This window comes from Pithys albifrons, chromosome 6 (assembly GCF_047495875.1).
Source record: "Pithys albifrons albifrons isolate INPA30051 chromosome 6, PitAlb_v1, whole genome shotgun sequence".
Lineage (NCBI taxonomy): Eukaryota > Metazoa > Chordata > Aves > Passeriformes > Thamnophilidae > Pithys > Pithys albifrons.
The window spans coordinates 2614929-2641309 of NC_092463.1; the positions used below are offsets into that span (position 1 = coordinate 2614929).

Sequence of the window (26381 nt, forward strand, 5' to 3'; positions counted from 1 at the left end):
CTTTTTTTCCCCCTTTTTCCCCTCTTTTTTTTTCCCCTCTTTTTTTTTCCCCTCTTTTTTTTTCCCCTCTTTTTTTTTCCCCTTTTTTTTTCCCCTCTTTTTTTTTCCCCTCTTCTTTTTTCCCCCTCTTCTTTTTTCCCCCTCTTCTTTTTTCCCCCTCTTCTTTTTTCCCCCTCTTCTTTTTTTCCCCTCTTCTTTTTTTCCCCTCTTTTTTTTCCCCTCTTTTTTTTCCCCTTTTTTTTTTCCCTCTTTTTTTTCCCCTTTTTTTTTCCCCTCTTTTTTTTCCCCTCTTTTTTTTCCCCTCTTTTTTTCCCCTCTTTTTTTTTCCCTCTTTTTTTTTCCCTCTTTTTTTTCCCCTCTTTTTTTTCCCCTTTTTTTTTTCCCTCTTTTTTTTCCCCTTTTTTTTTCCCCTCTTTTTTTTCCCCTCTTTTTTTTCCCCTCTTTTTTTCCCCTCTTTTTTTTTCCCTCTTTTTTTTTCCCTCTTTTTTTTCCCCTCTTTTTTTTCCCCTCTTTTTTTTCCCCTCTTTTTTTTCCCCTCTTTTTTTTCCCCTCTTTTTTTTCCCCTCTTTTTTTTCCCCTCTTTTTTTTCCCCTCTTTTTTTTCCCCTCTTTTTTTTCCCCTCTTTTTTTTCCCCTCTTTTTTTTCCCCTCTTTTTTTTCCCCTCTTTTTTTTCCCCTCTTTTTTTTCCCCTCTTTTTTTTCCCCTCTTTTTTTTCCCCTCTTTTTTTTCCCCTCTTTTTTTTCCCCTCTTTTTTTTCCCCTCTTTTTTTTCCCCTCTTTTTTTTCCCCTCTTTTTTTTCCCCTCTTTTTTTTCCCCTCTTTTTTTTCCCCTCTTTTTTTTCCCCTCTTTTTTTTCCCCTCTTTTTTTTCCCCTCTTTTTTTTCCCCTCTTTTTTTTCCCCTCTTTTTTTTCCCCTCTTTTTTTTCCCCTCTTTTTTTTCCCCTCTTTTTTTTCCCCTCTTTTTTTTCCCCTCTTTTTTTTCCCCTCTTTTTTTTCCCCTCTTTTTTTAGATTGTGTTTGGCTTTGTGTTGAGAGGGAGTGTTACATAAAACCCTCTTTTGCTGAGGTCCTGCCCTAGGAACAGCTTCCTCCTGGCCTGCTTGCTGCTTCCCCCTTCAAATATTTAAAAACTAAATCCAAAGGGAAACTTAAACCAACCTCTTTATTCAATTATTGAAGTAACCTAGAAAAAGTGAAGCATTACAATGTAACTGGTATTTCTGAACATGTCTTGGTCTACACTGGGTAGGTCTATGAAGGCACTTGGAAGAACCAACAAGCATGAACAGATCAATTCTAGCATATTCTTCTAATATAAATACTAAAAGACATGCATTGAGGCAGTGGTGAAAACACAGAACCTTCTTCTGGAAAATCTTCAATGCCTTTGCCACATTTTTGCACCATTCTGCACCTTTTTGGAGCACACACAGTCTTTGTCTTTCAGGGCTGTAGGTGATTAGACCCAGCAAGAAACTGCAGCCAAAGCTTCCCATAGGCACTTAATTTTTTGGATAAAAAGACCTGTTGGTCAGATTGTCAAAACTCTTAAAAATTAATCCATTCTTCTTCCAATAAAATAAAACATTGGAGTGAAAAAAGATATATTTAAAATCTTGCATTAAGCAAGAGTTCAAATAATGGCCTGAGATGCCCAGGACCATTTTTTTGGTAATATATCAATGTTTTCCACTTGGTAAAAAAATACAGTAGTAAAGTCTTGAGGTATAACTATAAAAAATACTTTTTTGGCAGGAAAGCAGGTTGCTTTGTTGGCCTTGGTTAAGGGGTTTCCCCTCTTTTATGCAGTGACAGTTTTCTGGGTCTGAAGTTCCTCTGGGTGCCAATGATTGTTGATTCCTTGAAATTGGAGTTGTTATTTTCTTGCTGCAGAGAGAAATGGACATTTTTAGTGTGTCAAGCATCCAGCACCCATCAGACAGTCACAAGGGGAGGGGGTTTGAGGTGGGTTTTACCTCCAGGGCAGTAGGGATAAACTGCTGTTATTCCATAGAGATGGGATCGCTGCTCTGGAAGATACTCATCAGTGAAGGAGCCGGTGTCTTTATTTACAGCTATCACCCCATCCCTGAGGAAAAAAGGGGATAAGTGCTTTATTCATCTATGAAACTTGGGGGTTTTCCCTCCTCTACATGCATTTAAGAATAGAGACACCTAAAAAGATTGGTCTGAACACCTGCAGGACGAGTGGAAAGATATTTGCCCCATAAAATCTCCCTCCAGCTCATTCAGTGCATTTCTCTCTGGTGCTGCAGCCACAGAAACAGCCTTCCAAGGAGGGATTATCTCCCTGAGAGTCTCCTCCAAGCGTGGCAAGCACTTAAGTGTTTGTTGTAATCTAAGATTTGATGGGAGTTTGAGAGCTTCCAGCTGGAGTGGGAAGAGAGGCGAGTTCCCGATGCCGAGGCAGGGCAGAGGGAACGGCTGAGGACAGAATCTTTGCTTTAACCTAATCTAGATTTGGAGACTTGGGCCAAGTTTTAGATTAAAAAAAAAACACCAACACTATTTCTGTCCCTCCCAGAGAGCTGGGGCTGTGTCTAAACAACTCTGTGCTGATTTACAGGCGGGTGTTGCTGAACCCACATTCAGCTTTCTAGAGACCCCGAGAGCTCTGGAGAGGCTCCAGGACGTGGGAGCAGGCTGGGGACAGCCTTTGTTTTCTCCCTCTGGCACAAAACCTCTCCAGGCTGCTCTCAGGGAGTCCTGCAGGCTGGCTCCCAGCTGTTGGAGGGAGCTCAGCATTCCCAGGCATGCAGGGAGTGGCTTTTCTCCCCTCACCGTCTCCAGTCCGTGTGGTAGAAGTGGTTGGCGTAGCTGATGATGCTGAAGGGGTAGTTGAGGTTGTTCTGGATGACGTGTCGGCCTGTGCCATCAGGGAATGTGCATTCCAGGTGCTTTGTTCCTGTTCAAACCCAAGATATTTATCATACCACAAAAAACACCCCACCAAATATGTTCTTGGTATTTCAGAGAATTGTAGAATATGCTGAGCTAGAAGGGACCCATAAGGATCATCCAGTTTAACTCCTGGTCCTCCACAGGACATCCCCAAAATCCCACCCTGCCCCTGAGAGTGGTGTCCAAACATTCTTTGAGCTCTGGCAGCCCTGGGGAGCCTGTTCAGTGCCAAAACACCCTCTGGGGGAAGAACCTTTGCCTGATTTACTACATTTTGGAACACCTTTTAAGCCCAAGGATGTAGAATCGTAAAATCATTTAGGTTGGAAAGACCTTTAAGATTATTGAGTCCAACCATTCCCCAGCACTGCCAAGACCACCAATAACCCATATCCCCAAATGCCACATCCACATGGCTTTTAAATCCCTCCAGGAATGGGGACTCCACTACTCTGGGCAACCTCTTCTAATGCCTGACCACCCTTTCCATGAAGAAATTTCTCCCAATATCCAACCCAAACCTCCCCTGGCACAACAGCAGTGCCCACCTTACCTGCATCTGCCCAACACAGCAGCTTGGAGAAGGGGTCAAACGTCAGGCCATTGGGCAAACCAATGTCTGTGTGCACCAGGACCCTCCTGTTGGCTCCGTTGACAGTGGAAGTTTCGATTTTGGGAGCTTCACGATTCCAGTCAGTCCAGTAAAGGTTGCTTGGGGAATAAAAACAGGATACATAACAGTAAGGAGCGGTGGAAGATCATCCCTTCATTCGGTTGTCAGGAGCAGGGTCTGGTTTTCCCCTGAAACATCTTTATTTGATTAGGAAAATATCTTTAAAAGCAAAGCAGAACAGTATCAAACATGTTTATGACCCAAACTGCAGCTCCTAGACGAGGGCGAGTCTTAGGAGTAGCACATTTTGTATCCCAACAGCACCCTGGAGGCACAGTTTGTGTTTCCAAACGTCAGGAGTGTTTCAAAGCTTTCAAAAATAATGTCCATCCTGATACTGAAACAGCAGCTTCAGCCAAATCTTGAATCACTAAATAAAAGCAGGGCCGGGGAACAGAGCCAACCCCTCCTACAGGGTGTGCAGTGCAGGATTGCTGCTCCCAGGGTCAGGATGGAGCCTCAGCACGGCCACATCCATCCACCTTGCAAAGCCTTGTGTCCAAATCCCTTGGGAAGTGCTGCTGCTCACCCTCGCACGGGGTCCACGGCGATGGCGCGGGGGTTGACGAGCTCGGTGTCGAACAGCACGCGCCGCTCGGAGCCGTCCAGCCGGGCCCTCTCGATCCTGTCCAGGCCGCTGTCCGTCCAGAACATGGCCCGGCGCAGGTGGTCCACGGCCAGGCCCTCAGGGCTGATGAGTCCTGCCGGAGGGATGGCCACGCTCAGTGGCTTGGGAAGTGCCGCTCTGGGATCCCTCACAGCACCCCGACCCACCTGACCCAGCCTCAAGGAACAGGAGCGTGGATGGAGGAGCCCAAAACAGGGCAGTTCAGAGCTGTGACCTGCTGATGTGACTTTGGGCAGGTGTCACTGGGGAGGGGGACACACCTGAGTTGATGACGGTCTCTGGCTCGGCTCCCAGCTCCAGACTCGCCCGGCTGATGGTCCGTCCGGCCACATCTGTCCAATAGATCATCTTCTCCCGGCAGTCATAGTCGATCCCCACCACGATGGAGCCCTGACAAGGTTGGGAGAGGGACACAGTGAAATCCTGCCAGGAGACTCACTGAGCATCCTTATCCCACCAGCCAGCACTGGGAGCTGCGCAGCACACGCTGCAAGATGCAGCAATAGGAAATGACACTCAAATCCCATTTTTCCAGCAAAACCCAACTCCAGCGAGTTCCTACTGCACTCTCCCAGTGGAATCCTGCAGCAGAGGATTTTAGGCCAGCTGGTGCAGGCACACACCCACGGCCAGATGGATTTGAACCCTTTGCCTCAAGGAGAGGCTGCTCCAAGAGTGAAGCCAGCCCAAGGAACGACCTTCAGGATGGGGAGAGGGAATACTTAGCCAAGTGTTCACTTCCCTGGGGTGCAGGGAGGGTCACGGCCCAGATTTCAGTGTTCCTCTCCCTCAGTTTGGCCTGGCTGCAGATGCACGTGGCCACACTCCAAGAGGAGTCCGAGGGAGGGAAAAGGCAAAGCTGCAGTAGAGCTGTAGAGTAGTCCAGGGCCGTGACATACTTTGGGGAGCTCTGGGAGGACCTGAGATCCTTCTTTATGTGGGCAGTCTGAGATCTGGGAGCTGTCAGTGACCTGCCCCTCTGCTGGGGATGAGTGGAGGGAGGGGTGAGCATACTCCTCCTCCATAGAATCCCAGAATGGTTTGAGTTGGAAGGACCTTAAAGATCATCCACTTCCACCCCGTGCCAAGGGCAGGGACACCTTCCACTATGCCAAGTTGCTCCAAGCCCTGTCCAACCTGGTCTTGGACATTTCCAGGAATGGGACAGCCAAAGCTTCTCTGGGCAACCTGTGCCAGGGCCTCACCCCTTCCCAGCCAAGAATTTCTTCCAAATATCCAATCTATCCTTGCTCTCTGTCAGTGTGAAGCCATTCCCCATTGTCCTGTCACTCCAGGCAGGCTCTGCTAAAAAGTGCCACCTGAGGACCAAGACAGCCAGCACAGCCAATGTCCCCACAAACCAACATCAACGTTCCATAGGTGACCCCTCAAACCATCACAGCTCAGACAAGTGGCCCAGGGAAGTGTGAAACACAGAGCAGCAGCACCAGCCTGTTCCAAACTCCCTCCAGTGATCCTGCCCCCCTTCCCATCCCCGGGGATACCGTACATGCAGGGAGAGCAGGGTCTTGGCCGCCTCCTTCTGCAGCCGCGTCCCGTTGAGTGGGAGGTACCCAATTTGCTGTCCCTGAGCGTAGAGCAGGAAGGTCCCCGTGGCCGGTGGGGACACGTCAGGCCGGGGTGAAGGCCGGACAGTGGGCGGCGCAATGCTGGGGATACCTGGCATGGAAACAGTGGGAACAGGGAGAGAGGTGGCTCAGGGAGTGTTGTCCCCTCGGCTCCATACCCAAACAGGAGCGGGGTGCAGCAGCCCTGCTGTGCCAGGAGGAAGCAAGGGGTCACTTTGGGGCACTCAGCTCTTACATGGTGGGGGGGTGCCGGGCTCCGAGCGCGTGCCCTCGATCTCCCTGCCGCTCTCATCCACACACCAGCAGTACCCGCTGTCCCCGTGGCACTGCAGCGGAGTGAAGTGTCCCTGGGGGTCGCACTGGGGCACGTACTGGTCGCTGCGGGGGCTGCCCCCGTAGTGCTCCAGCAGGCTCTGCCGCCAGCGCTCGCACATGCTGGGCGGCCGCTCCGTGGGCTCTGGCACGGGGAGGGTGACTGTCACCACCTCTGTGCAAGCTTGGGGGGCTCAGGGCTTTGCTGGAACCCTGGGTCCCCCTCTCCTTGCTGGGTGTTCCTCCACGCTGAGGATGCTCCCCTGGGCACTGACCTGGGCTCCCGCAGCGAGGGGGAGTGGTGCCCGGTGCTGTCCGTGTGCCAGCGATCTCCTGCCCAGCAGCATCCACACACCAGCAGTGCCCGGTGCTGCCGTGGCACTGCAGGGGCCGGTACCGACCCTCCTCATCACACTGGGGCACGTGCCCGTCGCCCACGGGGAAGGGTCCCGGTAGCACCTCCCGTGGGTACATCCGCGCGTGCTCACAGGGTGTCAGCTGCTGGATGGACTCTGCTGGCAATAAATTCCCCCAACCTGGGCTCAGGGGGTGCCACACAGCTCCCCTGGACCCACATGGCACCTGGGTTTGGCCCTACTTCACCCCAGGCTGCAGGTGCCAGCTGGGGCTGCCCCTCTCCAGCCCCCTCAACATCCCATAGCCATCCCCTCCATGGCAAGTTGACACAGGAGGTGTCCCAATGCCCAGTGGCACTGTAACCTCACGGGCCAGGGTGCCCTAAACACCCAGAAGGCTCCCCCAGACATGCCCAGGGCCTTGGCAGTGAAGCCCCCAGCCAGGCAGCTGAGCAGAGAGTCACAGAGTCACAGAATTATTGGGATTGGAAGGAACCTCTGGAGATCGTCCAGTCCAACCCCACTGCCAAGGCTGGGTCACCTGGAATAGGTGACACAGGAACTCATCCAGGTGGGTTTGGAATGTCTTCAGAGAGGGAGATTCCACACCCTCCCTGTTCAGCTGTTCCAGTGCTCTGCCACCCTCAATGCAAAGTTTGTCCTCATGTTGAGGTGAAACTTCTTGTTTTAGTTTATGGCCATTTAGCTTATGGGTGCCCTCCAGTCACTGTGGCCCCACTGTCCCCGCACTGCTGGTGCCTGGGCCCAAACCGGGATGCCCCTGGGATGCAAGTGAGATGCCAAATGCCCTGACCCACCTCCCCTCGCCCTCTCGAGCACAGCAGGGTGTCACTGACCTGGGCTCCCACAGCGAGGGGGAGTAGTGCCCGGTGCTGTGCGTGTGCCGGCGATCTCCTGCCCGGCAGCATCCACGCACCAGCAGTGCCCGGTGCTGCCGTGGCACTGCAGGGGCCGGTACCGACCCTCCTCATCACACTGGGGCACGTGTCTGTCACCCACTGGCGAGGGTCCAGGTGGCACCTCCCGTGGGTACATCTGCTCGTGCTGGCAGGGCGTCAGCCACTGTGGGTTCCCTTCTGCCACCGGAAAGACAAAAAATACAAGAGTGAGGCCAGGGAAAGTACCCTGGGCAGAAAGGGCATGGAGGTGAGTGGGCATCCTTACCATACGTGCACTGGAAGCCATCGCCTTCATAGCCAGGCTGGCACTGGCAGGAGAAGGAGCCTGGTGTGTTGTAGCAGGTGGCAGCCGGGTGACACCGGTTTTCGGTACACTCATCCACATCTGTGCCCAGGGAAGATGGGATCAGCCGGGACAGGGCACCCTGGCACCAGTGTGGTGTGGGAGCCCCGCAGTCCCTCCCGTGCCCACATACCGGAGCAGTGGACGCCGTCGCCAGCATAGCCAGGGAGGCACTCGCAGGTGGCACGGCCGTCGCCGCGGGACACACACCGTGCACGGTCCCCCGGCGCGCAGGGATGCCTTCCATCCTCGCAGGGGTCACTCACTGGTGCCAGCGCTGTGGGGACAGGTGAGGGGTTGACTGGGCTATGCCCATGGGGCACAGGAGTCAGGGACAACCCGAGCTGAGGGCTGGCACTTACGCACACACGCCTGCCCGTCCCCCGCCGGCTGGTACCCACTGCGGCACTCGCACCGGTAACTGCCCGGCATGTTCAGGCACAGGGTGAAGGCACCGCACTGGCTCAGGCCCTCGGCACACTCGTCCACATCTAGAGGAAGGGGGACACACCAGACACCCATTTTTGGAGTCTGGCTGCTCCTGGTCTCGGGGGAAATATCATTCCCCATGCTGCCCATCCCACATCTGCCACACCCTCCACCTCCACGATGCTCCTGGAGTGCTCCTCCAAGAACCCACAGCCACCTGCCTCAGTTTACCCCCATATCCTTGGTGAAGCTCCAGGACACCACAAGTGCTGCAATGCCATGGCACATCCCAGCATCCCAAATGCCCGTGGCCACTGTGGTTCCCAAAAGGTGACAGGTTTCACCAGCCCCTCTCAGCATCGTCCCACAGCCCTGCTCACCTCGGCAGCCCCGTCTGTCTCTGTGGTACCCGGCTGGGCACTCACACATGTACTCCATCCCCACACCGGGCTGGCAGCGTGCTGGTGCCTCGCACGCATGTGTGCCGTCATGGCACGGGCTCACTGGGGGATTCCCGGCACCATCTGCGGGCACAGCTGGATGTTAGAGGAGAAAAAGAGGTCTGGGAGACACAGGGAGTGACCATTCCCACTTATATCTGACACAGGCATCACTGCAGCACCCACAGGGGGAACCACGGCCATGCCACCCAATGCCATGCCAGGAGTCCTGAGGCTCAAGCTCCTTAAAAAAGAGAATCACAGGATCAGACTATGTTGAGTTGGAAGGGACCCACAAGGATCATTGAGCCCAACTATCAGCCCTGCACAGGACCATCCCAAAGAGCCACACCATGTGCCTGAGAGTATCATCCAAACATTCCTTGAGCTCCGGCAGCCTTGGGGCTGTGTCCACTGCCTTGGGCAGCCTGTTCAGTGCCCAACCACCCTCTGGGGAAAGAATCTTTTTCTAATATCCAACCTAACCCTCCCCTGACACATTCAGGGGCCCTGTCGTTGGTCCCCACAGAGCAGAGATCAGCGCCTGCCTCTCCTCTTCCCCTCATGAGGAGGTTGTAACTGCAACGAGGTCCCCTCTCTTTGGGCTGTTTTTGGGCAAAGAGAGCACACCACTGCAGCTTTGAGAGCAGGCAGAACCCAGCATTCCCCGGTGGAGGCTGGCACCCTGGATTGGCACAGGGGTGGGTGCTGCTGCCCACCTTGTGCTGAGCCGATGCGGGCGGCCAGGGCGTAGCGCAGGACGTGCTCCTGGCTGTCGTAGAGGGCGAAGGCACGTGCCACGCTGAGCTGCTGCTGCGCGGGCAGGCGGGCGTGGGAGCAGCTGGAGAAGGTGATATTCTGTCGCAAGCGGTAGGACAAGGTCTGGTTGGCAGTTCCCGCAGCCACGACGTACTCCCACTGACCCGAGGATGTCACGGCTGCCGGATGGCAAGGAAAACCCCATGGGATGTGGGAGAAACAGCTTCACGAATTGATGTGCCTTGGGTGTTTTCGGGTGTGCAGGGATGGCATGTGAGAAACTGAACCCGGGTGGGCACAGATCTTACCAGAGCTGGAGTAGTAGTAGAGTTCCTTGTAGGGAGTGATGTGGACAGTGACGTTCTCTGGAAGAAACGGCACCTCACCCTGGATGTGTGTCTTGAGGCTCAAGTAATTGTCCGGTCCCAGGCCCTCGGCTGTCTGAGTGACCTGGACTGTCTCCCCTCCAGGGTAGAAGGTCACCTCTAGGCTCTGGGTGAATTCAGCACCTGGGCAGCAAAAAGGAACAGGCATCATTTTAGAGGGTTTTGGTATTTCAAGGGACTACAACCCCAAAGCATTCCAGCACACCTGTGAGGTGGAAGACCCACACCCTGTTGCTTTCCCTGCAGGCCATCCATCTCAGCTGTGCTGCAAACCCATCCCAAAGATACCACTCCTGTTCCACACCCACCACTTCAGGACCCCAAGTGCAGCTCCAGTGCATATGGGGCTGAGTTTCACAAAGGAGCTCAGCACCCTCACCTCACTCCCCTCCTTCCTCCAGGCTTTAAAAGGCTCCAGGGGCTGGAGAAGTTGACTCTGCTCCCCCTGCCCATCCTGCACAGCTGAACCTGGGGAAGCTGGAGAAGCCACAGAGCTGCCCTGAGCCCCTCATCACCCACCCCAAGCACCACATCACCCCACATGTGAGACAGATGACCTCCTTGGAGTGATGGCGCATCCCAGATCCCAGCTCACCAGTGATGCTGAAGCCATTCTCAGAGCCAGGCTCCTCCAGGGCGAAGAGCCAGGCAAAGAGCCCTCCGATGGGCAGGAGGGGCAGGAGGGCACGGCCAGCGGGCTGGGGCACCCCACTGATGGCTGTGTAGGCTCTGCCATCGCTGCCCACGATGTAGGCGTGCAGGTCCACGTCCTGGAAGCGGACGGATGCCCGTCCCACCGTCAGGCTCCCGCTCACCTTCCCGTTGAGGCGATGCACGGCCCCTGGGCAGGGAGACGGGCACCCCTGGCAGTGGCCACCCAGGCAAGGGCTGCCCGTCCCTGCTGCCCGCCCTGCGTACCTTCGGGCAGGCACTGCCGCCCGTTCCCATAGAAGGTGGCCTGGCAGTGGCAGCAGAAGCCGGTGGCATAGTCGGTGCAGAAGGCGTGCGGGGAGCAGCGCCCGTGGTGCTGGGCACACGTCTCCTTGCTGGAGGCACTGTAGGTGAACACTGGAGACAAGGGTTGGGGACAGGGTGACAAAGCCAGTCCTCATGAGGTGTGGGCACCTTGCCTCCTTAGCCCCCAGAAGCACCACCAGGAAAAGGACCAGCTGGCAGTGGTGTTTCACAGGGAAGTCACCCACGATGCAGAGGGGTGGTGGAGGGTTTGGAACCTGTTGCCTGATTTCAGGCAGATCTGACAGAGGGCAGGAGATCAAGTTCCTAGGTATTTTTGGGAGACAGCCGGCTGGGCATGGGGCTTTGCTTCCCTAGGCAAGTCCTACAGTGACTCCACAGCTGGCTTGGTGGTGGGGAGGGCAAAAAGGCCAACCATGTCCCTGTGCCAGGACCTGTCCCCTGAGCATCCCACCCCCCGAGTTTCCCTCCTTTTTCACTGGTAAACCCAGCAGGTAGGGATGTATGGCTCCAGCAGCCCTTTGGCAGCAGGATTTGGCTGGGAGGAGAGGAGCTGGAAGGGCAGCAGCTTGGCAGGAGTGACTCCAGTCCACACTCACCCCTGAACCACCTGCTTGGGAAGGGACGAACTTGTAGCGAGGGGCCTTTTTTAGGGAGCCACCCTCTATGAGCCATGCCCATTGGGTTATTCTCCCCCTTTGGTCACCATCCCTGCTGGGTCATTGTCCCTGTGGGGTCATTGGAGGGGCTGTGGCCACTCACCATCAGGGTTGAAATGCACGTCCTCCTCCACACCGACACCGTGGTGCCCGGAGCTGTAGGAAGAGGGGTTGGCGGAATAGCTCTGCTGGGTGCCACCGTTCCCGTCAGGATGCAGCCAGTGGCTCTGCTCCTGGGCCTCCCTCCTCTCAGGGACAAAGCCCAGGAGCACTGGGGTGCGGGATCCATGGCTGGGATGATGCCTGGGCAGCTCTGTGGACGCGTGGTCAGCATGGCTGTAGAGCGTGTGGGTGTAGTCGGGGTCAGGATGCACAGGGAGGCTCTGCGGCATTCCAGGACCAGCTCCCTCACTGCCTCCCAGCTCCACATGGTCCATGCTGCCCACACGGAAGACCCACACTCCAGGTACTCCTGTGTTGCTCTCCCTGCAGACAGCAGCACACATGAACATCCATCACAGGCATGCTGGGAAACCCATACCAAAAGTGCTCCTGCTCCACACCAGCCCTCCAGGAGCCCAAACACAGCTCCAGTGCACAAGAGGTTGAGGTCCCAGTGCAGCACCTCCAGCTCAGGCCCACTCCTTCTTTCAGCCTTTGAAAGGCCACAGGGCTGGGAGAAGGTGACCCTGTTCCTCCTGCCCATCCCGCACAGCCCCCCCTGCCCACGCACCGCTCCAGGTTCCTCAGAGCCTGCTCGCTGCTGGCCAGGCTGTGGAACAGCCCATCCCTCTTCGGGTCATCGCCGTCTCCCCAGCTGAAGCCCACCCTGGCTGGCAGCTCCAGCTGGACATTGTAGGACTCCTTGGGTCGTGTCCCCAGGAACTGGAGGCCGCCATTGGGATAGAGGAAGATGGTGTAGGTGTCCTCATCGTTGTAGGCTATGACTGCCTGGAAGGTGTTGAGCTGCCAAAGGGAGAGCAGGACAGATGGATGTCATGGAGGGGCAGGAAGATCCCAGCAGAGGACTGAGATGGGAAGGAGACCAGGGATGTGACAGGCAGCTTGCCACACACCACAGCCTATGGAAGCATCCCAAAAGAGCCCTCCATCAGAGAGCATATCTATGGAGACAGGCTGGAAGAGTTGGGATTTTCCAGCCTGGAGAAGATAAAGCTCTGGCAGACCTTAAGGCCCCTTCCAGTGCTTAAAGGGGCTCCAAGAGAGCTGGAGAGGGACTTTGGAGAAGGGCATGGAGGGACAGAACAAGGGAGAATGGCTTCCCACTACCAGACAGTAGGGTTAGAGAGGATAATGGGAAGAAACTCTTCCCTATGAGGGTGGGGAGGCCCCGGCACAGGTTGTCCAGGGAAGTTGTGGCTGCCCCTGCGTCCCTGGAAGTGTCAAAAGCCAGGTTGGATGGGGCTTCAAGTAACCTGGTCTAGTGGAAGGTGTAGAGGGTTGGAACGAGATGGGCTTTAAGGTCCCTTTCAACCCAAACCATTCTGGAATTCTGTGATTCTACGATCAGCCTGCAGAGATGTCCTGGGGAAGAGCAGGGGCTGCTCATACAGAACCAAACTCCAAGTGTAACATCCTGAGTAGATGCTCAGCATCCTCACAGGATGCCATGGAAGAGCCAGGCCACACCCTCAGTGCAGGGGTGTGCCTTGGAGGTGCCACAGGGAGGTGACAGTCCAGCCCCACGCCCAGGAGCCTCCCTGGCCATATAAGCCCTGCACCGGGTTGGTGCTGAAGCCTGAGAGCCCTCACTCCTGTTTCCCAGCAGCCTCCCTCCATCCCCATCAGCACCAGAGGAAAACCCGCACCCCCTGTTTCTCCTGGAGAACAATTTTAGCCTGGTTTCCTCCGGAAAAAACACGCCCGTGCTCTCGGCTTCCCCACACCCATACATCCCGCTATAGGCACGCTGGCCGCCTGCCCTGCCAGCCCTGCGAGCCTTGGGGCAGTGCCAGGGAGCGGGATCACAGCAACAACCCATGGATGGGGAGGCTGCGGAGCCAGCACAACCCTCCCGAGCCGCCGGAGAATCCACACACCCATCGCGGTCACCCCAAACGCGGAGAAACCAACCCCACACACCTCCTGCTCCCCGCAAAAATAACCGTGAGCACGCAGCCCTTCCCAGCGAGCGGCTGGAAGCGGCACACAGGAACGGCGCCCGAGCGAAAGAAAAATTATTAAAATCTCAGTTTTCCACCCGGAGCAGCGGGAGGGAGGGGTGGGGGCTCCCCCCGCGCCGTCCCCAAGCGCCAACCCCGATTTTGGGGCGCAGGGTCCTCGGGGCATCGCGACACTTCCCGGCAGCCCCGCGGGATATAAAGAGCCTTGTTGTGCACGTCGCACACTCGGGCATTCAGAGACCTCGAAAAGGCGGCCAAAAAGCTGGGAAGGGGGGGATAACCCCCACCCTCCCCGGGGCTGGATTCCTCCCCCACGCAGCCAAATCGCAGCAGCAGCTGCAGGACTGTTTTGTTGGGTGGTGGGTGGTGAGGGGGACGCGGTGGGTGACATCGACGTGCTGGCATGGTGGGATGGAGGGAAGGAGAGGGGGAAGCCCCCCCCGGCTGCTCCCGGCAAAGAGCTGCAAAGGGCAAATTCCAGCCCCAAAGGGCAAGTCTTGCTCCTACAGAAACGGGGTCAGCTCTCGTCCCGCTCTGCAGCCCAGGAAGGCGTCACTGCAGGGATCAGGAGCGTGTCCCAAGGAGTTGGAGGGGACAGAGCACTGCCACAGCACTGCCAGACTCCTCATCCAGGCAGGACCCCCAAAGCAGGAGTGTGGGGACCCCAGAGACCCCCACCTTAACTCAGGTTTCTGCTTTTGAGGTTCAAAAAGGATGAGCCATAACTTTCCAAAGCAGGGGGGAAAGGCTTCGGAGTCAATCCTGGTTCTGAGCAGTGGGAGGGCAGCATTTCCATAAATGCCACATTTGGTCAGAAAAAAAAGTGGTGTCTGGGGAGGATTTTAGCAGAAGGGGGAGCTCAGCAAAGCACAGGCAAAAGCTGCACTCCAACGAGTGTTGAATGAAGCTTTCCCTGGAGCTGGTGTTTCCAAACAAGATCAGTTTCATTTTAAAACCTGATCCAGCTTCTCAGAGAGGAGAAAAAAAAAAAAAGGGAAGAGAAAAAAGAGGAGGCTGCATTTTCGATGGCCGTGAGGTCGCTGCGAGGCCCCTGATGGCATCTCTTCAGCTGTTTTCCCAAGTTTTAAATTAGAGGAAAAAATGTGCCTTGTTTCCTTCCAAACCTCGGTTTCTTCCTCTGCTTGGCTTCTCTCTCAGCATACCCACAAATGAAGGGCCTCAGAGCAGGGGGATGGATGGCAGAGATGGCTCCTGGTGATCCTTGGGGACCTGGTGGCTGCTGATGGGCTTTGGGATCAGCCCACCCCACCACAGTGAGAGCTCATCAACCATCACACAGCTCTGGCTGTCCATCACCAGGGTTTTCCTCTTGCAGCTCAAGATATCCAGCTCATTTCAAGGAGTCCATCATGCTGGCAGAGCGTCACTGTCACCTCCTCAGCACATCATCACCCTGATGTGACACTTCATGTCCCCGTGTTTTCAGGGAAAGGCAGTGCTGTAGGTCCACCCATGCAGGAGCCTTATCAGCTCTGTGGGTGGAGAGCACAGGTCACCCCCCCCGACCTGGCAGACCACCTATGAGCTTGTTTTCCAGGCACAAAATCAATCCATGGTGGAAACTCTGAAGCCGGTTCCTCGCCAGCAGCATAATCAGCACAGGGGCAGAAGGAAGGACCAGCCCCAAGCCACTGGCAAAGGTCAGGAGCATAATGGAGTGGACCTGTGGCTTCTCCCAGCTGCCCCTGCAAATCCAGAGCCACCAGCACTGGAAAGTTTTGCCTGAAAAGAATCACTGAATCCTGGAATGGTTTGGGTTGGAAGGGACCTTAAAGCTCATCCAGTTCCACACCCCTGCCATGGGCAGGGACACTTTCCACTAGACCAGATTGCTCCAAGCCAGGCCACCCTGGCCTTGAACATTTCCAGGGATGAAGCACCCACAGCTTCTCTGGGCAACTTGTGCCAGGGCCCCCCAACCCTCACACAGCCAGGAATTTCTTTCCAGTCTCTAATCTGATCAATGTGAAGCCATTCACCCCTGTCCTGTCACTCCATGCCCTTGCACAAGCACCTCCAACCACGGAGCTGAAGGCAACCTCTAAACCTCTTCTGCCCATCAGCAAAGCCAACAGCCCCACCACCGCCACAGCTCTGAGCACAGAGGAAAAGCTCCATGTTCCCCCTGGAGCTCATCCAAGGATGCATGGAAGGACCCATCATCCAGCTGCCCAGAGAGAAGAGACTGGGCATTCTGGATGCCACAAGAGGAAGGCTCATCTTCTCATGACATGCAGGATGGGAATCCAAGCTCAGCCTGTTGGCCTCACCTTCGTGGAGGGCTCATTGTCCTGGGAGAGCTCCTGGTAGGCTCCCACATCCTCCCAGGTGGCAATGAAGGCATTGGTGGGCACAAAGGAGCCGGCAGTGCGGGGGAATCCAGCCTGGATGTATCCCACAGCCTGGTCCAGCACGTCTGGAGAGTCATCTTGGCGGTAGTAGATGTTCCCTCTGTCCCCGGAGGTGTCGAGGTCGGCCAGGAAGGGAGCGATGACAGGGAAGTCTGTGGGGAAATCGTCATCCACGTACTGGGTCTCCCTGGGAAAATCCTGGGTGGAGATGACCCCGTTGGTCCCCACCTGCAGGGAGAGCAGGGCAGGGTGCTCAGGAGCTGCAAAGGTGCCACCACCACCGGTCCCCCCACCGTATCCCCCCCTCCTCGGTGGAGTGAGAGCCCCGAGGCCGCGTGGCCCCATCCGGCCCGGGAGAAAACAAAGACCTCGGGCTACTCCATCCCCCAGGGAGCTGCAGCTCAGGGGCCATCCCAGCTGCAGCCGCTGCTGGCAGGGGAACAGCTGCGAAGGAGAAAGCCCTCTTGTTCCTCCACAGCCGGAGACACCGGGCAGGACACAACGAGAAAGGGGAGAATGGATGGAGGAAAGGGGTGGATGGAGAAAAGACACGTGTGGTGTGACAGCAAAGACGCACACGGAGGGACCGGAGTGGGGAGCAGGAGGAAGGGGTGACAAAGCCTGGAAGGAAGAGAGTAAGTAGGAGGAAGGACGGAAAGATGGAGGGGTGCAAAGCCAGAAGGAGGGAGATGGGACAGAGCGATGGAGAGTGTAAAGATGGAGCGACACGGAGGGATGGAGGAAGAAAGGGACAGAGAGGGTGGAGGGATGGGAAAGAGGGAAGATTGAGGGACAGAGGGAGATGATGGAGAGGAGGAAGCGGGGCTGGGAGGAAGAGCGGCCGGGGGGAAGGAAGGCAGGGGAGGGGAGCGGGGAGAGGGTTCGGGGCCAGCCGGGACTCACGTAGAGGCGGCGGGCGGCGCGGCCGTAGAGGCGCAGGGCGCGGCGGAGCGGCACCGCGGGCGAGCTCTCGTCATCCCCGGCCCGGAGCCGGGCATCGCCCCTGGCCGGGCCGTGCGGGAGCAGCCCCGGGCGGGGCAGGGCTGCCCCCACCGCCAGCACCGCCGCCAGCACCGCCGCCAGCACCGCCGCCAGCGCCCGCATCCCGCCGCCGGCCCACGGGACCCACGACGGCGCCGACCGGACCCGACGGGGCGAACCGGAGCGCAGGGACGGAGCGGGACGGACCCGACGGGGCAGCCCCGGCCCGGCGGAGGGAACCGGAGCCGGCGGGGCGGGGCGGGGCGTGGCCCGAGAGGGACGTGCCGCTATTGGACCCCCTGGCCCGGCCCCGGCCAATCGGGTCTCACCCCAAATTCCGTCCCGGGTTGCAGCCCGCCCTTCTCGCATCCCCCGCATCCTCCGGGTCGGTACCGGCATCCCAGGGCGGGCCGGGTACCACAGCCGCGGCATCTCCAGGGGGCATCCCGGGGATTGGCACCCCGGAGTGCCGGTGTCTCCTCCTGGGAAGGGAGAGTGGGATCCCCGCTTCGGGCCCCCCGGAGCTCCGCATCACACCCACCCCCCGCCTGGCTGCAACCCCCCCGGGGCCGGGCCCGCGTCCAGTCGGGGTCGGGGTCGGGGCCGGGGCCGGGGCCGGGGCCGGGGCCGCGGCGTGGGCGGGAGGCAGAGGCCGCTTCCCGCTCGCTCCCTCGGATCCCGCTCCCTTGAGCAGGGAAGAAACGTGACTCCTCATCCACAGGGGACACTCAGCGGGGGAGGTCAGGGACTGCCACGGGCCAAAATATGTCGTGCAGCTCAACTGGCAAGTTGTCAGTGAGAGGCCCCCCACGCACGCACGACCAAGCCTGGGGTCAGTGCTGTTTATCCTCTGTCAATCCCGACATCCATCATCCTGTCTGGAGAGGGCTGGAGTGGCCAGTGGATCCAGGAGGGGTTCCCTATCTTTGATTTGAGGTGTTGGGGTGGTAGCACCCACAGTGGTGCAGGAAAGGACGAGCTCAAATCCCGGGCAGCTGGACTCAATGAGGACTCCTGGAAATCCGGGCTGGGAGCAGCCAAAATCTCTGCTCCAGCTTCCTGGAGCGTTTCCCACTTCCCTGGCCTGGAGTATTGCATCTGTCCCAAGACATATACATGCCCGAGGAATGCCAGATAACAAGGAGAGAAGTGTCAAACCCCTGTGGACTGTCGAGAGAAATAAATCAGGGACACATTCATGGCATTCCCAACAGGAATCCTCACATTGGAAGCAGCTGGACACCCTCCCCCCACCCGTCTATTGTAGTGACAGGGATTTATCACTGCAGCCCCTCTCCCCTCCATCCCAGGCAGTGTGCAATCCACTGCATCCCGGTCATCCTGGAAAGCAGCTCCCACCCATGCTGGGACCAGGCTGGTTGGAAGCCCAGCTGTCCCAGGGAATGTGGCCGTGGGGGTCACATCCGGAGAGGCTGCTGCCCTCTCGGCTGCAGGCAGCTGGCTGGCCCCAGCACTTGCAAGGAGTCGCTCTGCCTGGCCATGGAAAACCATTAGGGCTTCGAGTGGGGTCCAGGCCAGCTGGACACAATCCTCAGACGTCAAAGAAGTCCCCTGTGCCAAAAAGTGGCTTTTCTTTGAAGCTCAGACACCTCCATGGCTCTCCAGGGAAATCGGGAGCTGTGAGGGGCTGGCAGCTCCTCTGCCTGGTGAAACCCCAGCTGGGATGTCCCCCCCATAGGAAATGGTGGCATTTGGTGGCACCTTGGAGGTGGCAATGGGCAGAGGGAGCTGAAAATAGGAGAGAGAAAGGGAGGACAACCTGTTGCTCGTTGGTATATTTGGGAGCTGTTGAAATTACAAACCACAGGTCCTGACAATCCTCTGCCACTGGGAAAGAGGAGCCACCAGGCTTTCTGCAAGTCTTCAGGATGCTAAAAAGTGCCTTTTCCCAACTTCCTGAGCCAAACTGGCACCAGTCAGTTAAAAAAAGTAGCAGCTGGAAACAGTCAGAGTCATGCCCTGGCTTTGGGAGCAGAATCCTGCTGGCACGGGCATCTCTGTGGATTTGGGAGTAGCTGAGAGCCTCAGCAGGGATGGGGATGGAGTCAGGGATGGGAACAGGGAGGAGGAGGAAGAGGACAAGAATGGGAATGAGGATAGGGATGGGGACCATGATGTGGATGGGTCAGGAATGATGATGGATGTGGGGATGGGTATAGATAGGGATGGGGACAGAGATAAGGGTGGGCATTGGAATGGAGATGAACATGAAGATGGGGGCAATGATGAGGATGGGTATAGGGATGAGGATGAAGATGGGGAAAGGGACAAGGATGGGGATGAGGATATGGATAGGTATGGAAATAGGTCCAGGGATGTGGATGAAGATGAAAATGGGCATAGGGATGGGTATGAGGATGGGAATGAGGATGGGAATGAGGATGGGAATGAGAATGGGGCTGGGTACAAGGATGGGGATGAGGATGAAGATGGGGACAGGAATAAGGGTGGGGATAGGGATATGGATGGGGACAGGGACAGGCTGGGCCATGTGCTAGGAAAGGAGGTGCTTTCAGGGAGTGATCCCTGTAATCACTTCCATGTGCCTTGGCAGGGCCTCTGGCTGCAGGGTTCATGCCTTCCCATAGCTTGGGTATAAAAAACAATCAATAGACATTTACTGGGCAGCATTTTGGGCAGAAACAGATGTGCTTAACTGGCAGAAGATGGAGGGTGTTCTGTGGGACAGAGCTGGGGATGGATCCAGCCCGACCCAGATGCCCCCACCACCACAAACATTCCCAGCTCCCTCTGCTAAACTGGGAAGACCAGGACAAACCATTCCTGTTCCTGCCAGCTGTGGCTGCCTGGGGGAGTGGCACCTCCCTGCCCTGCTGAAGGCTTGTCCTCACCCTGTGTTCCCAGTGAGGAAGAGGAAGGGCAAAGGAATCCCTGATGCAGAGGCTGTTCCAGGCAGGAAATCCTGGCAGCCTCTTCCCCAAGCCTGGCAAGCCCTGGAATCGCTGAGACGCTGCGGCCGCCAGAGATAAGGGAGGCAGCAGGAAACGTGCATCTCTCCTGGGTCAGTCGGGGAAGGAAACGCGATTCCCGGTAACGGGAGCGGGGCTGGGGAGTGCGGCAGAAAGCAAAGGCTCACAGGATGCACCGGGGCCGTTTGGTGTGTCGGGATGTTCGAAGAGGAGCGGGGGTGGTGTGGGGCTGGGACGAGAGCAGGGCTCTGTTGGCAGCGTCCCGTTGCCAGCTGGGTTAGTGGGTCGTGCACTTGGAGCATTTCTCCTCTTGGATGTTGGAAACCAGTCCTGCTCAAGGTCAGGCTATTTGGCAGGAAGGGCCACAAAGTGATGCCTTAAACATCCCTCTGGCCCCGGCAGGAAAGGGCTCTCTCAGAGAGGGGTTGAGCATCTCTGAACTCCATGGGATCAGCACACACAAGTGTTTTGGCTTCATGTCCTAAGAAAGAGAAATGTCTGTGGGGTTCTCCCATATAGAATCATGGATTGGTTTAGGTTGGAAAAGCACTCTAAGATCATTAAGCCCAACCATTCCCCCACCACTGCCAAGGCCACCACTAACCCATGTCCCCAGGTGCCACAGCCAAGTGGCTTTTAAATCCACGAGTGGGATTTTAAATCCAGGAATGGGAACTCTACCAGTGCCCTGGGCAGCTATGCCAGGGCTGGACAACCCTTTCCATGAAGAAATTTCCCCTAATATCCAATCTACACCTCCCTTGAATCTGTTTCCTCTTGTCCTGTCACTTGTTCCCCAGCAGAAGAGTCCAGTTCCCACCTGGCTACAACCTCCTGTCAGGAAGCTGAAGAAAATCCCTCCATCCTTAACAACTGGTATCATGGAATCATAGAATTCCATTGGATAATCTCAGCCAAATCTGACAGCAACATCTATGAAAGTCCATAAAACAAGACAGAGGAAGGGGAAACCCCATTAACTGCCCTCTTGCCCAACATGTTGGGCACAGCCTTCTGTTTGAGCTCAACCCTTACGAGCCATCTAAGAACCCACAACTGGTGCCCAGCTTTCCAGCAGCAGGAACAACCTCTGCATTGTGTCAAGCACAAGGAGGGAATCCCTGGGTGGCCCTTCCCCTCCTGTGGGGTGGCTTTGCTTCCCCTCTGGGCAAGTGGAGGGATCTCTCCCCCTGACTCCATCCATGGCTCCTGGCTGGGCTCTGTGCCTTCCCTGCAGCTGTTTCCTTTCCTGGGAGCATCCCACCGGGTGCTGACAGCAGGGAAGCTGCGGCAGCAGGGCAGGTTCCCTCCCAGCTCTCGACATCTCCATTTTTGGGAACAGTCCTCATTAACTTTGGTCTCAATTCCTTGACTCAGCTTCGCCTCATGACTCACCACCTTCTCGCCCCGGCCCACATCCCTCTTGGGGGGTCCAGGGATGGACCAGGAGGCACAGCAGGACTTGCTGAGGTGCATCCTCAGGGATGTCCACCCCTGCTGCAGATGATTTCCATAGGTAGGGTCCAGCCCACATGCTCCAGCTGCAACTCAGCACAGATCTTTGTGCTCAAGGCATCAGAGGTGTCCTGGGAGAGAGGTTGTCCCTACAGAGGTGGGAAGATGGGGTGGGAAGGTGGAAGATGTGGGTCCATAATATGGAAAATTGAAGTTTTTATGGAAAGAGGAGAGTTTCTTGGCACTGGGCAACTTCCCAATGTGGGAAAATGGTTTAGTGCATGGAGAGAAGGAAGACCAGGCTGGATGGGGCTTGGAGAAACCTGTTCTAGTGGAAGATGTCCCTGCCCAAGGCAGAGGTATGGAATAAGAGGAGCTTTAAGGTCCCTTCCAACCCAAACCATTCTAGGATTTTATGAAATAAAGCTGCTGAGTCCTCCCAGCTGGAAAGTGGAGCTCAGGTCTCCCAGCATCCCACAGAGCTGAAGACTCACTGGATAGAAACACAGCTCTCACATGGAAAAGCTTTCTGAGACATCTGAGCTGCAGCCCAAAGGATTGCTCCAGGTTTCAGAATGTATTTTAAGACATAAAGGTAAAGAAAATGTTTTTTAAATCTCTGGGGCTCTCCTTCCTTCCTTCCTCTCTCTAAATATTGCTGCAAACTGTTTTTGCTACGGCAGCTGCCGGATGAGGCTGCGGATCCCTGTGAGCCCCCCGTGCTCCCAGCGTTCCAGGAGCTCGGCACAGAGCTCACAAATGTGCCTGACACTGACTGATTCCTGTTCCCTGTTCCCCCAAGATTAGCCACCAGTTCCTTATTTGGTCCAGGCTCCAGCAAATTCCCTGGCAGGGGGGATTTCAGTGCCCAGGCAGAGCAGCGTTTGTGCTGGAGGTGGGAGAACCAGTCAGGAAGGAGCTCGGGTTCACAGCACAGATAACATCAACCCAGGTCCTGTGTTTCCAGGGAATCCTGAGTGTTTCCCTGCAGCACAAAGCACAGCAGACACAGAGTGACTGTCCCCATCACCCTTGATAGAATAAAATCATAGAACAGAATCACAGAGTTCCCTGAGCTGGAAGGGATACACAAGGATCCAACTCCTGTCCCTGCACAGACACCCCAACAATCCCATCATGTGCCAGAGAGATTTGTTCAAACACTCCTTAAGCTCTGTCAAGTTTGGGGCCATGCCAAGTTCAGTGCCTGACCACCCCCTGGGGGAAAAAAGTTTTCCTAATATCCAACCTAAACCTCCCCTAACACAGGCCCAGTCCTGCCCCATCCCAGGGCTCTGATCCCAACAAACATTGGGCTGTGCTGCTGCAGCTTTGAGAAAATTTGTTGGATGTTTATACCCTGAATGAAGAGTTTGCTGCAGAATTAGACTTTATTTGTAGTGTGGATTAGGTACAACCTACATCTTGTCCCCATGTGGGAGTGGGCAGGGAGTCAGAGAATCCCAGAATGATTTGGCTTGGAAGAGACCTTAAAGCCCATCTCATTCCAACCCCCTGCCATGAGCAGGGACACCTTGCACTAGACCAACCCTGAGGTAAGCTGGGACCCCATGGCTTGCCCTGGGAGCACCATCAGAGATGGGGTTCAGCCCTTCCCACAGCTCTAACCAATCCCAGGCTTTCCCCAAAACCTCTTTCCAGCTCATCTCTCCTTGTCTGACCTCCTGGGGCCTCCAGCCCTGACCCCTGCAGCCCCCAAATGCTCCAGAGTGACTAATCCCAGCAATTAGCCTCGTTCCCTGCATTTATCTGCTTCCTGCCTTTGTCTCCCACTGACAGCCTCTCTGAGCAAATCTGCTTTTAGCCACATTTTCCAGGCTCTGGCTCTCCTGCCAGCCTTTGTCCCGCAGAGCCTCTCCAGGCTGGGTGAAGAGGTTATTCTCCCCTGACACGTGTCCCTTCCATCTGCTGTGACCAACAACCAGCCCCCAGCAGTGCCGAGGTCGCCCGGCCCCGGCAGAGGATGGAGCAGCTCCAGCTGGAGGATTTGTTCTTTAAATTGAAGACGGATGCGGCCCCAGCGGCGTTCCCTGCTGAAAGGGATTTTAGGGCTGAGCAATCCGGCTAAATGGGGACAAGAGGGCTTGGGCTAGTTGGAAATTCAATGGGAAAGAGTGAAACACATGGACAGCACATTTGGGAGCTGCTTCCTCCGCCCAGGCCGTTCCCTGGGACAGGCTGTGCATCCGCAGGGAGCTCTGAGGACCCACAGAGATTCAGGGGGATGTAAATCCTCACACACGTGGGCTCCACCAGCCTAAAGCAGTGAGCCAGCCTGCTTGTAAATATTTAATTAGTGTTATTTTTCCTGCTATTTTATTTTAATTTTTAGTTCAGGATCCTTCTCTCCTTAAAGTGAGCTTCAAATTCTAGGATTTTTCTCCACACAGTGAGGAAGGAAGAAGGAAGGGGAAAGTAAGGAAGGAAGGAAGGATCATAGAATTCTAGAATGGTTTAGGTTGGAAGAGACCTGAAAGATCATTGCATTCTACCTCCTGCCATGGGCAGGGACACTTTCCACTAGACCAGGTTACTCCAAGCCCTGTCCAACCTGGCCTTGGACACTTCCAAGGATGGGACAGCCACGGCTCCTCTGGGCAACCTGTGCCAGGGCCTCACCATCCTCACAGCCAGGAATTTCTTCCCAATATCCCACCGCACCCTGCCCTCTGGCAGTGGGAAACCATTCCCTCTTGTCCTGTCCCTCCATCCCTTGTCCCAAGTTCCTCTCCAGTTCTCCTGGAGCCTCTTTAGGCACTGGAAGGGGCTCTCAGTTCTCCCTGGAGCCTTCTCTTCTGCAAGTGAGCCCACCCAGCTCTCCCAGCCTGGCTCCAGAGCTGAGGGATCCAGCCCTGGAGCACCTTTGTGGCCTCCTCTGGACTTGCTCCAACAGCTCCAGGTCCTTCTGATATCGTGGGGCCCCCGAGCTGGAGACAGCTCTTCAGGTGGGGTCTCACAAGAGCAGAGAAGGAAGAGAGATAAAAAAGAAGAAAGGAAGAGATAAAAAAGAAGGAAGGAAGGAGGGAAAACAAGGGGCTGGGGCTGGGGCTGCGGGATAAACTCGACCGGGGAGCGCTCGGCAGCGCTGCTGGACGGGGAGGGAGGGGAGCGGGATGGAGCGGGGAGCAGGACTGGTCCCGCGTCCCTGCGATCCCGGTTATCCCGGCGATTCAGGTTATCCCGGCCGCCCTCTGGCGCCGCCTGGCGCCCGCGCGGGGCTGTGCACCGGGACACGCACCCACGGACCGGGACACCCACCCTCGGACTGGGACACCCGCCCACCAAACGGGGCACCCACGGACTCGCGAGATCCTCACCCACGGACCAGGACACGCACCCACGGACCGGGACACCCACCCACGGACCCGTGAGATCCTCACCCACGGACCGGGACACCCACCCACGGACCGGGACACGCACCCACGGACCGCTCCCTCCCCTCAATCCCCATCCCGACCCCTCGCTGTGCCCCTACCCCCCTCCGGTGGTCCCTGCTTAGACACAACATCCCCTCAGACACCCACAGGTGGCTCAGCCCGGCACCCAAACTTGATGATTAGAGTTGCACTCACCCAGCCCGGACACGCACACACCTGAACCCTCATACGCGCACAGGTGCCTTCCTCCCCTTCCTTCCCTCTCCCACTTCAACCCATGCTTCCTCCCCATCCCCGGGGTGATCCACCGCTGCCCCTCCTCCTGGTGCCCTGATCCCAGGCCCCCTCCCGCACCCACCGGCTCCCCCCCGACTCCCCCGCCGCCGGGCCGCGTGTGGTGCAGTCTCCTCGTGACTCGCCCTTCCTTGGTTGTGCTGGAAACGCCACCGAGCCCAAACCACTTTCCTTGCTCGTTTCGGTCATCCCGCAGCTGGGACAAACCCGGCTTCGGGCAGGGCTTGTGCAACTGAGAAGCGTTGCTCCATAGCCCCCTTCCTGCCCAACGCCTTCCCACCCTGGGGCTGCTTTCTTTCCCGTTGTTTTCCTCCCTCTAACAGACCTGGCAGGATGTGATGCCGGCAGCCGCCTGAAATGCGGCAGGAGGAGGTGGCTGCAGCCCCTGGACACCCCGTGGGATGAGCCTGCAGAATTCCTAACTGCCCAGGGCTATTTTCTCCCGCTGCAATAGCACAGCTGGAAACAATCGGCAGGATTTCACCCGGTGACTCAGCGCGGGTCTGTTGTCTTCCCAAATCCCACAGACCGTGCAGCCGAGCAGCCCCCCAAAACTCCCCTCTCCTGGGGACACTGTCACAGTCAGGATGGGGGGCACGGAGGCCAGACCTGCCTCTATCTGTCAATTTACATCAGAATGTTTGGGTGTGTTTAAAACACCTGCTGCAACTTCCCAGCGAAGAAATGCCAGTATCCTATGAGGAAAAACTCCGGGGTATCACCAGCGTGGGAGTTCCCCATTCCTGTGCTCCGATCCTCTGGTTACAGGACTCTGGGTGCCTCCCCAGCCTGTCAGTGCATCATTTGGACACCGGGAGCACCCACCTGCCCACGCCAGGGAGCTGTGAATCCCCAGACTGGAAAGAGTGAAAGGCTTAAAGCCTGGAGCTGGGGAAGACGTGGGAATTATTGGGAATTATTGGGAAAGGGCACGGGAGGGCAGGGTGATGCTCTGCTCCAGGACTGGGATCTCCGAGGAGGGGAGAAAGGCTGGGATAATCACTGGGATGAGTGAAGAAGCACCAGCCGGTGTTAATCCAGTGCTCCCGGGCGGGGAAAAGGTTGGCTCTTTTCCGCAGGACTCTCCCAGCTTTGTTTGCTCCGCATGCGAATATCCAGGACGAGCTGCCAAAGCCGCCGTTCCCGGCCAGCCGCATCCCTCCATCCGGCTCCCGCTGCTGCCAAAACCCTCCCCGTCTAACGGGCTCTAAATTAGGTTATTCAGACACTGCCACAAACACTTCCAAAGGGAGCACTGAGCTGGAGGAAGGCGAGAAAATCCCAGCGCGGCCGCCCGGGGCTATGCTGGTGTCGAATTGCAGACACGATTTCTCCGGGCAGCAGCGGCTCTTTGGGAAAATCCAGGCTTGGCAATAGCAGGGAACAGCGATGCAAC

General features: G+C 56.5%; 1 protein-coding gene across 3 annotated transcripts; it reads right to left on the reverse strand.

Annotated features, from left to right (window-relative positions):
• Positions 1 to 1142: 1142 nt before the first annotated feature.
• Positions 1143 to 24945, reverse strand: NID2 (nidogen 2). 3 transcript variants are annotated; one of them, XM_071557218.1, is made up of 22 exons: positions 24887 to 24945; positions 15826 to 16134; positions 12124 to 12356; positions 11494 to 11876; positions 10675 to 10824; positions 10352 to 10597; positions 9679 to 9879; positions 9331 to 9549; positions 8552 to 8695; positions 8105 to 8233; positions 7876 to 8019; positions 7665 to 7784; positions 7337 to 7576; positions 6399 to 6638; positions 6047 to 6268; positions 5733 to 5902; positions 4483 to 4612; positions 4124 to 4295; positions 3475 to 3632; positions 2802 to 2925; positions 1976 to 2088; positions 1143 to 1886 (listed from the first exon to the last, which is right to left on the reverse strand). In XM_071557218.1, the coding sequence occupies exons 1-22, from the start codon at positions 24917 to 24919 to the stop codon at positions 1876 to 1878; spliced, it is 3891 nt and encodes a 1296-aa protein (XP_071413319.1). In that variant the 5' UTR covers positions 24920 to 24945; the 3' UTR covers positions 1143 to 1875. The 3 variants fall into 3 exon arrangements, with proteins under 3 accessions (XP_071413319.1, XP_071413318.1, XP_071413317.1); XM_071557217.1 differs by lacking the exon at positions 24887 to 24945 and adding an exon at positions 16810 to 17124 and having other exon boundaries at positions 6399 to 6635; XM_071557216.1 differs by lacking the exon at positions 24887 to 24945 and adding an exon at positions 16810 to 17124.
• Between the last annotated feature and the right edge of the window lie 1436 nt (positions 24946 to 26381).

Coding starts and splice junctions, on each gene's coding strand:
- NID2 (XM_071557216.1), bottom strand. CDS start 17,010: ATGCGGGCGCTGGCGGCGGTGCTGGCGGCGGTGCTGGCGGCGGTGCTG. Junction 10,825..11,493: donor CGTGCATTTCAACCCTGATG/GTGAGTGGCCAC, acceptor CCTTGTCTCCAG/TGTTCACCTACAGTGCCTCC. Junction 8,020..8,104: donor GGACGGGCAGGCGTGTGTGC/GTAAGTGCCAGC, acceptor CTGTCCCCACAG/CGCTGGCACCAGTGAGTGAC.